Source organism: Ceratotherium simum, chromosome 34 (assembly GCF_057802395.1).
Source record: "Ceratotherium simum simum isolate JZ-2026a chromosome 34, ASM5780239v1, whole genome shotgun sequence".
NCBI lineage: Eukaryota > Metazoa > Chordata > Mammalia > Perissodactyla > Rhinocerotidae > Ceratotherium > Ceratotherium simum.
In genome coordinates this window covers 5,145,659-5,156,474 of record NC_141933.1, presented here as the reverse complement: position 1 = coordinate 5,156,474, position 10,816 = coordinate 5,145,659, and the positions used below count along the sequence as shown (strand labels likewise).

Genomic DNA, 10,816 nt, shown 5'->3' with positions numbered 1-10,816 from the left:
GGCGGAGAACAGCGCCCGCGCGGCGGGTGGACCTCGGCGGCTGCGGACCCTGGCGGGCGGCGGCCATGGGCTCGGGGGCCGTGGAGAGCTTCGTGACCAGGCAGCTGGACCTGCTGGAGCTCGAGAGGGACGCGGAGGTGGAGGAGCGCAGGTCGGCGCGGCCGGGCCTCTCGGGGTCGCTCCGGCCGGGCCCCCGGCCCCGCCGCGCTCAGCCCCGGGCGGGCCTCCGAGGGCGCGGCCCGTGCTCCCCGCTCCCCGGGCCCGGCCGCCTGCGGGGAGGGACGCCGCGTCCCCTCCCGGCCCCCCGGCGGCCGGTCCGGTCTCGACCCCTGGGACGCCCTCTCTTTGCTCGCCCTGAGTCCCCTCTGCCCGGCCACGCGGGTCCTGCGCTGTCCCCAGTTCCGTCCCCGCGTGCCTCAGCCTCGCCCTCGGTGTCCGTCTCTGGATGCTGGCGCCCGTTCTCGGGGGCCCGAGTGAGAGGGAGCCATTGATGGGGTCACTGAGAGGCCGAGTCTGGGCAGAACGGGCGGACAGAGGCGTGGACGGTTCCCTTCCAGCCCGACCTGTGCGGACGCGCTGGGGAGCATGGGGGAGCACGGCTGACCCTGGGGGGGCAAGTCGAGGATGGCTGCGGGGAGGAGGCGGTGTCGGAGGGGGATGCGGAGGAGGAGCATTCCTGGAAGAGATGCGGGGAGGACGGGAGCCAGGGGGGAGCCCGGCTTGTTGGGAATGTTCGTTAGGCTGAAACACTAAGAGCTAACACTCCTTGCGGTCAGTGAAAGCACTTTACATGCGTTAATTCCTTTAAATCTCGTGTCAACCCAACGAATTAGGTTACTGTTATTCTCATTTTACGTCTAAGGAGGCGGAGACAGAGAGAGGTTAAGTAACTTGCCCCACGTAACAGAGGTGGAGTGAGGATTTGAGGTCAGGCAGCCTGATTCTAGAGTCTGCACTCCAGCATTGTGCTACATGCGTTGATAGGATTTGCTTAAAAGGTTTTTAATCGTGATGGTTAAGAGCTTTTGCAGTCATATTGACCTTAGAAGAATCCCGGTTCCTTTGTTTATGGCTGTGTGACTTTGCAGGGTACATCTCTGAGCCTTAGTCACCTCGTCTGTAAAAGGGGTTATACCCCCCACCCCCCCAGGATTGCTGTGAGAATGAAATGATGTTTGTCAGGTGCTCAGCGTGATACCCAGCGCAGAGTAAGCACCCACCAATAGATACGCAGGGCTCAGATTGAGAAAGGCCTTGCTGAGGAGCTGGTGTGATGTTCTGTGCGCAGAGGGTGGCCCCCAGCGCAGTTAAAGCAGGTGAGGGAGGCGAATGGATTTGCATTTTAGGAGGAGCGCTCGGGTGCTGCTTCTGGTGACTGGACGGGAGAGCTAGGAGGTGAGACTGTAGGAGGCTCAATTTAGTCCAGAGGATCAGTGATGTGGGCTTGAACGAGGCTGTGGCAGCCAGAATGAGAGGCAGAGGCGGATTCTGAGGGTATAAATAGGAGGGCCTGAGAGGACTTAGTGACACATGGGAACCAGGATTCGAGGAGAGAGTAGGGAAGGTAAAGATGACCGAGGGTTCTGTCTCAGGACCTGGGAGAAGGGCCGTGGCGTGAACTGCAGTGGAGGATCTGGAGGAGCAGGTTTGAGAGAGGGGCAGATCTGGAGTTTCGTTGGGTCGTAGTTGGTCCCTGTGCACAGATCCTGGTCTGTTTTTCTCTCCTTTTGCATTCCTCCTGCGTGGGTAGACACTTCAATATTGCGTGTCTTACAGGTCCTGGCAGGAAAACATCTCTCTGAAAGAACTCCAGAGCCGAGGCGTCTGTCTGCTGAAGCTGCAGGTGTCCAGCCAGCGGACTGGGCTGTACGGACGGCTCTTGGTCACCTTTGAGCCCAGGAGATGTGCGTCTTCGGCTGTGCTGCCCAGTAACAGCTTCACCTCCGGTCTGTGCATTTTTGACATACATTGACTATTGCTGATTTTCAAACTGCGACTTTTACTCTTGTAAGGACTGGGTTACATGTGACCAGTTGGAGACTAAAGCATTGCAATGAAGAACGCTTAATTAGAAGTTCAGCAGTCACGTGGTTCTTGATAGCCCAGATCAGCACTGTCCAGACTGGTAGCCATGTGGCTAGTGATGGCGGCATGTGTAAAGTACACACCAGATTTTGAAGATTTAGTACAAAAAAGTTAGAATCCCTCAAGAGTAATTTTTTTGAATACTGACTGCATGTTGAAGTGATAATATTTTTCATATATTGGGTTAAGTAAGATATATTGTTGTTAAAATCAATTTACCTGTTTCTTTTTAATTTTTTAATACAGCTACAGGAAGATTTAAGGTTATGCGTGCCTGTCGTTACATTTCTTCTGGGCAGCCCTGGTCCCGATTGTTAGCATGCAGCGTGCCTGGTTCTGTGTTCCCACACCTGTGTCGTGCCACGCACACTTTGGCTCAACTTGTGGCCGCCATACTGGAAAGGAGAGGCAGTCAGAAGTAGCTTCCTAACCACACACCTGGGACGCTTGTTTAGGCCTCAGACTGGAAACCTGGAGAGAGCAGTGCTGCCAACACTGTACTCTCCCTAGAAACGTCTCTTGTCTAACGTCTCTTGTCAAGGCACAACAACGTGCCTTGTCTTGGTGGGGCAGTTGATTTCCTAGACTCTTGCCCCACAGTTGTTGGAGTACTGGCTGGATTTGGAGACAGATGGGAGGGAGAGTGATGAGGGGAAGCTGCTGGTCAGAGTCGGACCTCAGCAGAGTTTGAGATCTTACACTTTCTTGTTAAGTGACCGTCCTCTGAAGGCCAGGGCCAAGGGGCTTATAGCGGTGCCTTTTGGCCTGACTGTCAGGATTAAATGAGCGGGATTGAATGTGCAGGGGGTTTGTAAACCCCGAAGACCAAAGGTAAAAGTCTATATTCAGTTAGAAAGCCTTGTGGCCTGAATGACCCAAGAGATTGACGAATAACAGGAAGTCGGAGGGAGCGGCATTTGTGTGGAAAAGCAGCCGGCTGGGAATTTGATGTGTTGCTGCTGCTATTGATCAAATTCAGGTGGACGTATGTTTCATCTTCCGAGGAGTAGTTTTAAAGCTCAGTCACTTTGAGGTGTAAATTCTGAGGTGTGAGCTCCTATTCAGGGCGCTCACGGGGAGGTCACAGTGGGGATGGGGTCCCTGCTCACAGAGCCAGACCTCTGCCTCAGGAGCGTTGCTGCCACCTGCTCTTTGTTTTTAAAAGTTGGGGAAGGAGACAGAGGAAAGAGTCAAGGTGCGGGTGAAATTCATTGCCTAGAAGGGAAACAGCTAGGGCTGAAAATGTGCCTGGTTGGTGCATGGCACATACTTTCGGACGTGGACTAACTAGGGTGTGGATACATGGGAGCCCTGGCTTTATCTCAGTGGATTCTCTCTTGGTCAGAACTGTCTGTGTTGCGGGTGACAAAACCCAGGCCAGACTGTCCTGTGCAGGAAGGCTTGCGTTGATAACTGGGAGGTTGGTTCAGGGCCCAGAGGACTCAGTTTCTCTCCGTTTCTTGGCTTTGCCCTCTTGTGGATTGGCTTCCTTCTCAGGCGCCACGTGGTGGTGGTTCTAGCCCCTGTGTCCTCTCAGGTTTCTGGTCGAGCTGGAAAGAGTGACGATTTCTCCCCTAGATGCCCGAGCAAGACTGTCACTTGTCTCAGGCACTCTGATTTAGTCCCTGCCTCTCCCTGAGCCAGTCACTGGTGGGGTGTGGGGAAGCCCTGATTGGCTCCCACGTGGGTCCAGTGCTCCATCCCTGGCATCGGGGGAAACCCTTCAGACTCACCTGGCGGGCATGTGAATCGCCGAACAGCATCACAGGGAGTGGGGAGAGCCATGCTGAGTGGGCAGCAGACACCCACTGGCCCTCCTGCATCCATGTTCGTTTCTGCCTGGAATGCTCCCCCCTAGATGTGCTCATGGCCCCCACTTCAGGGCCCACCCTGCTTACCTGTCACCAGAGAGGCCTGACCACATACTCTTTCTGAACTGGCCCCTCATCCCTGTCACCCCGCCCTGTGCTTCATCTTTCCATGGAGCCCTCGGCACTGACAACTGGCAGACGGGTGTGTTTATTCCTCTCGTCCCTAACGGGAGGGCGGGGCCTGGGTGTTATTCCTGATCAGACCAGTGCCTAGACCAGTGCCTGGCCCGAGGAGGCGCTTAAATATCTCATAGACTCTCAGGTTTGTTTTAAACAGTTCATTGATCTCAATGATCTCGAGTCAGTTTTCATATGTGATTTAGATGGTAGTTAAGAAAACTTTTTTGTGCTGCTACTGATTTCATTTCTAATGAAAGTAACAGGATATTTGAAATATGCTGGAATTAGTATATGAAATAATCTGCATTTAACTTTGTCCAGTGTTTTATGTAACTGAGCCTTTGTTTCCACAGGCGATATAGTGGGTCTGTATGATGCTGCTAACGAAGGCAGCCAGCTGGCCACCGGGATCCTGACCCGGATCACCCAGAAGTCGGTCTCGGTGGCCTTCGACGAGTCCCATGACTTCCAGTTGAGCTTGGACCGAGAGAATTCCTACAGACTCTTAAAACTTGCTAACGACGTCACGTATAAGCGACTGAAGAAGTGAGTGTCTGAGACTGGACATCACGCATAACACTTTCCTTACCTGCAGCTCCCTCCCTCTGGCCGCTTGTCCTGCTGGGCCAAGAGGTTCGCATGCCCCTCCCGTGAGGTGGGGCAGGGGCTCGGGCGCTGAATGAATGGCTGGTTTTCACCCAGCTCCTAATTAGTTTTCTCCCTCGGCAGAGCTCTGATTACCCTCAAGAAGTACCATTCTGGCCCAGCATCCTTGCTCATAGAGGTCCTCTTCAGCGAGTCAGCCCCCAGTCCTGCCAGTGAAATACGTAAGAACTTTTGGTTTTTCTTTTCTGGTTGAAATCACCGCGGAAAGCATCAGGCACGGCATGATGGTCATTTTAGCAGGAGTTTGAGAATGTACAATCAGAAGAAATCCACCTTCTTATCTGTGTGTGAATTTCTTCAAATGCCTTACATGAACTCGACTGTTTCCTGTGCTCGCTGTCAAAGAAGTAGCTCATTCCATTGATTTTTTTTATAGTGTTCTTTCTAATATATCTAAATATTTTATTTTGAAATGTAGGGATATTTCTTCTAGCTCAGTGCTCTGTGAAAATAGAGGATAGCTGATCGTACTTTATGCTCAGTAGCATTTTCTTTCTTCTTTTTTTTTTTTGTGAGGAAGATCGGCCCTGAGCTAACATCTGCCAGTCCTCCTCCTCTTGCTGAGGGAGACTGGCCCTGGGCTAACATCTGTGCCCATTTTCCTCCACTTTATGTGGGACGCCCCCACAGCATGGCTTGGCAAGCGATGCGTTGGTGCGCGCCCGGGATCTGAACCCGGGCCGCCAGCAGTGGAGCATGAGCACCTAACCGCTACACCATGGGGCCGGCCCCTCAATAATATTTTATTTCTGCCAAATATTAATACTGAGAGGCTACTGCGTGCTGGAAACTGAATTAGACATTTATTTACTGTGTTTGGAGGAACGTGATGTCTTGATTGTAGCTGACACCTAAGGGAAGAGGGATGCGGTATGGAGCGGTGGAACACACACTGAAACTTTGGGTCAGACGGTCCATGACCGCTGTCCTAGTTTGTTTCGGTTGTACAGGTCTAGGTGGGCTCCCTGTGCCTGTGAGTCTGGCACGCCCATCTATCAGGCGCCTCTGTGGAGCAGGCGCTCTGTAGCGGATGCTGTGGGAGCAGAGCTGGACATAACGGTACTGCTCTGAGGGAGCACCGGGCATACGAAGCAGATAATTAGTCTTGCTCATGAAAGATTCCAACTCGAAACACAGTCCTGGGATTTGCTTGTAGTTCTTTTTTGTCATTTTATGGGCACTTAAGAAGGGCCAATATGGTAGAAACAAATATGTTCCAAGAAACATTTACTTCAGACAGCTCTGTTCCTCTGGAGCATGAGTTGGCAGACTTTGTCCATAAAGGGACAGATGGTAAATATTTTAGGCTTTGTGCGCTGACGTAGAGGCAAGCAGCAGAGACAGTATGTGACTGAGTGGCCTGGCTGTGTTCCAGTAAAACCTGACTCACAGAAACAGGCAGGAGGCTGGGTTTGCCCTGTGGTCCGAGGTCGCCGATCCCAGTTCTAGGAGAAATCTTCTGACAACAAAGCAGACTGATTTTGTGTTAATGGATGACTCCTGGGGAGGGCCGAGTCTCCTCGCGTCCGTCACTCATCTCCATCAGTGTGCTCTGCGAGGATGGAGCGCCGGGTCCCCGAGAGCCGGAGCCTAACACTGTTGCTTCTCCCGCAGACTCGCTGACGTTCTGTAACGCCTCCCTGGACGCCTCCCAGAGGGAAGCGGTCAAGTTTGCACTGTCCCAGAAAGAACTGGCCATCATCCACGGGCCTCCTGGCACTGGGAAGACCACCACTGTGGTCGAGATCATTCTTCAAGTTGTGAAGCAGGGCTTGAAGGTGGGCAGTGGACGCCATGTCCCCATCAGCACCGCGCAGCTTCTGTCTTCCGTGCTGGCAGGCGCCCCACAGGGTCCCAGCCTGGGCTCTGGGGGCACAATCAGGAACATTCCTGAGCGTTTCCTGATTGGGCATTGGGCTGCACCCTTTTTGATTTTGACAGCTGCGTGAGTCGTTGCGTCCTTGCTCAGGAACTTGGCCTGGGTGATTAAGAAAGGCCCAGCGAGCCCTCCGAGGCTGGAAGCCTTTGTTGTCGACTGGGCCACGGTCCAGATTTGTCCACTCAGCACACTCGTTGTGCTCACGCTCTGTGTTCAGGCCTGTGCCAGGCACGCTGGGGGCGTGGAGTGGACCAGAGCCCGACTGTGCCCTTCAGAGCCCTGTGGCTGGTTAGTCAGATGGTCTGGTGAATTGATAGGACGCGCGTGTGCAGTGCGCGGATTACTGATTTTCTGAGATGTGGAATATAATATTCTACGTTGTCGTTCACACACATTTTTAATGGTTGGGAAAGGATCTTTTATCCTCACTTGCATCAACACAAGTCATCCTGGATTCTGAACACACAGAAAGCTTTTTAAAGTATCTTTCTGGTTTATCAATGTTGGGTAATGATGAGAATTGGAAAAATAATGGCCAACATTTGTAGGTCGATGTTTACTGGGTGCTTTTTGTAAACCAGGCACCCTTCTGAGTGCTTTCCATGCATGCACTCGTTTAATCCCACAGAAACCCTGGGTGTCAGTGATGGTCCGTGGCCCCAGTTTACAGAGGACACTGAGAAACAAGGTCGCATGCTCCAGCCACTCAGCAGTGAGGGGCAGGGCCAGGATTTCAGCCCGGGCAGACGTTCCCTCCAGAGCCTCTGTTCCAGGCCACACGCCTCTCTGGGCAGAAGCACTCCTTCTGACAGCTGCAGCAGAATCTGTCGCTCGCTTCCAAAACTACGTCCAGTGGTTTCCTATAAAGGAATGTCTTGGCACAGGCAGTTGAAGCTTGATGAAAAGATGACTTATTGGCAGGAAGCAGATTTGGTGGTTTAATTGGGTGCCTTCTGTGTCAGTAAACAGACAGATCACACCTGTGTTCACACTCGGGCGCAAGTGTGCCTTTGGCCACCTCCATGCAGGTGGAGGTGATGCCAGGACGTGGGGAGGGTCGGCCACCTGTTGGGGGTGAACAGGACTCTCCTCTCTGCCTCCTCTGCTGGCTGCCACCTGTCCCTGGTAGTGGGACTGCAGTTCTGGGAGCACGATGGAGCCCATTCAGAAAGATTTTCCCTTGTTCCACTTTGTCAGATGACAAAATGATTGGTGGTAAGTGGATGTCCCAGCTCCGATTATTCAGGGCACTCTTTGGTATTTGAGTCCTTTTCTTTCCAGTTGCAGGTCACTTAACGTTTCTGGTGCTTTGGAGACTGAAGGTTCTTAGGACCTGAATCCTAGGCACCCAGGTGTCGTATCAGCGCACAGTGCTGTGTGTCCTTCAGGCGTCTTCGCCCATCCTTACAGCTGTGTGCTTACCCTTAACACTCCCACTTGTACACGCTCCGCTTGCCTCTCTGTACCTGTAAGGCTTTCTGTTTGTTCTAGTGTAAACTTAAGTGGTTTCATTGAAAAATCAGCAAACCTGAATTTAAGCCTTGCTTCCCCAGGTGCTGTGCTGCGCGCCCTCTAACATCGCCGTGGACAATCTGGTGGAGCGTCTGGCTCAGTGCAAGCAAAGGATCCTGCGCCTCGGGCACCCTGCCCGGCTTCTGGAGTCCATTCAGCAGCATTCCCTGGATGCGGTGTTAGCTCGGAGTGAGAACGCCCAGATCGTTGCCGATATCAGGAAGGACATCGATCAGGTCTTTGTATGTGTCCCGGAGCCGCTGTCTGCTTTACGTGTGGTTTTCCATCTGCACCCTTTTCAAGGAGTGAATTGTATCTGTGTTCTTGCTTTTCTCTGGCTTCCATCCATTCAAGAATTGTAAACATTGGGTCTGCCAATTTTTGATGGAGACCTATACTCAGCATTTATTAGGGACTCGGCTGTCTTCAAGGTAGTTTTACGAGGAGGTAAGGAATTGTCTTAAAGAAAACATTTCTCTTAAGCATTCCTTATGTCTGGTCATTTGTCTGGGTCATATTGGCAAGCAAAAAAAAGCAGCCTGAAAATAAAAATTGAGGAAATATGCATCCTTCCCAATTTTTTGGTCCATTTTGCATTATCCTCGTGAAAGAGAACGCAGTTGGTGATAGGTCAATTTGAGATGGCGTTTTCTCTGGCGGTCCAGTACTTTTGAGCTCTTTGGTTTCTAGTATACATGTTCACCTGAATTTCCTTCGCTGGATGTCCTGCCCTGTGTTTGCCCACCATTAGCGGTCTCCTGGCCTCCCGCTGGTGCTCCTTGGTGTCCCGGCCTCACAGGGCTGGTGCGGCGAGTCGGCCTTTCTTGTGGGCCTGCGGAGTAGTAGGGTAGCACATGGGGTGCTGTATGGGAATAGCAGGTCCGGGAACAGAATAAACGCAGGTTGCTCAAGTTAAAAGCCGTACAGGAATACGCAGCAGTCGTATTTGCTCCATCCCAGGTGTGGGTGATTTCATTTTCCTTAAAATCAGTGCTTTTCAGAGTTTTCCTCTCTGTAAGTTAGGCGCAATAAAATCCCTCCTGTCACTCCTGCCACAACCACATCCTCCAAAGCAGAAATCACAGATAAGGAAGGGGTTATGTGTCGTTTTGAGTATTCAAGTTAGTTGGGGTTCAGGTAAGCATTTTATGGGCTGAAGAAATTGTTTTTAATCTCTTGACAAGTGTGCAACGAGAAGTGGAGCTCAGCCTCTCCGTGTGTCAGCTGCTCAAACCCCAGTCCTGGGACGAGCAGGTGCTGTTTCTTCCCGGAGAACATATCTGTGACTGTGCGGGGCAGGGCTGGCAGCCAATGTCTGGTCTCATCTGAGTTCACAGTTAAAACACCGTCCACTTCGAGGACCTAGGCTTTCCCTTCTGCCTGTCCCCGTGCAGGTGACAGTGGCTCTCAGGTCAGGCAGGATGTCAGGTGCTTCGTCACCTGTGTATAGCTCTTCTCCTTCAGTAAAGAGTTTTGACTTTTACTGTCTTTTGAGGAACTGACTAAAGTGGACCAACTGATTGTAAATAAAAGCACCTCGTGAATGGAAAAGAGCTAAATAAGTACAAGGTCATGTCCAAATAATTCCATTTTCTTGGCTTTCCTTTATAGGTAAAAAACAAAAAGACCCAGGATAAGCGAGAGAAAAGTAATTTTCGAAATGAAATCAAGCTGTTAAGGAAAGAACTGAAGGAGCGAGAGGAAGCGGCTATGCTGGAGAGCCTCACGTTGGCAGACGTGGTCCTCGCAACAAATACAGGTGGTGAGGGGCAGGCTCCATCCCTCCATCTGGCCTCAGCGAGGGTGGGAGGTGTTCCCTCTTCCTCAGGTTTCTGGAAGGGTTTGTGTAGAATTATCCTTCAAAGTTTGGTAGGATTCACCGGTGAAGCCTTCTGGGCCTGGAGTTTTCTTCGTAGAGAGGTTTGTAACTACAAATCCAATTTCTTTAATTGATAGAGAGGTACCAGTTTCCCTGTTCTTGATGAGCTTGTATCTTTCAAGAAATTTGTCTGTTTAATCTAAGTCATTGAATTTGTAGGCATAAAGTTGCTCATAATATTTCCTTATAGTGTTTTAAATATCCAGAGCATCTGTGGTGGTTACCTTGTTCATTCCTGATACTGGTCATTTGCATCCTCTCTTTTTCCCCTGATCTTCTGACTAGAGGTTTGTTGATTTTATTGATCTTCTCAAAGAACCAGCTTTTTGTTTCACTGGTTTTCTCTATTTTTCTGTTTTCTGTTTCATTGATTTCTGCATTGATCCTTATTATTTCCCTTTTCTGCTCACTTAGGTTTAATTTGCTCTTCTGTTTCTCCTTAAGATGGAAGGTGAGCTCATTGACTTGAGATGTGTCTTTTTTTTCTGAAACAGGCGTTTAGCGCTATAAACGTCCCCAAAGTACTGCTTGTGTGGCATCCCACAAAGTCTAATGTGCTGTGTGTCATTTTCATTCATTGTGAAATACTGTCTAATTTCCCTTTAATTTCATTTTTTTACCTAATCTACTTGTCCTGTCACTTATTGAGAGAGGAGCGTTGAAATCTCTGATTATAATTGTACATTTGTCTATTTCTCCTTGAAGTTCTGTCCATTTTTGCCTCATGTCTTTTGAAGCTCTTTTATTAGGGGCATAAATGTTAGGTTATGCCCTCTTGATTCAGTGACCAATTTATCATTATGA

The 10,816-nt window shown here is 50.8% G+C and overlaps 1 protein-coding gene across 3 annotated transcripts in view; it reads left to right on the top strand.

Moving 5' to 3' along the window:
- The first annotated feature begins 8 nt into the window (after positions 1-8).
- IGHMBP2 (immunoglobulin mu DNA binding protein 2) overlaps positions 9-10,816 on the top strand; it is a 55,419-nt gene continuing 44,611 nt past the window's right edge. For 2 of the 3 annotated variants that reach the window (XM_087422514.1, XM_087422512.1), the window contains exons 1-7: positions 9-151; positions 1,777-1,946; positions 4,430-4,622; positions 4,806-4,903; positions 6,357-6,520; positions 8,175-8,375; positions 9,745-9,895. In XM_087422514.1, coding sequence (XP_087278640.1) covers positions 66-151; positions 1,777-1,946; positions 4,430-4,622; positions 4,806-4,903; positions 6,357-6,520; positions 8,175-8,375; positions 9,745-9,895 — 1,063 coding nt within the window. In that variant the 5' untranslated portion in view covers positions 9-65. The remainder of the gene's footprint in view (positions 152-1,776; positions 1,947-4,429; positions 4,623-4,805; positions 4,904-6,356; positions 6,521-8,174; positions 8,376-9,744; positions 9,896-10,816) is intronic. The other variant, XM_087422513.1, reaches the window with a different exon arrangement.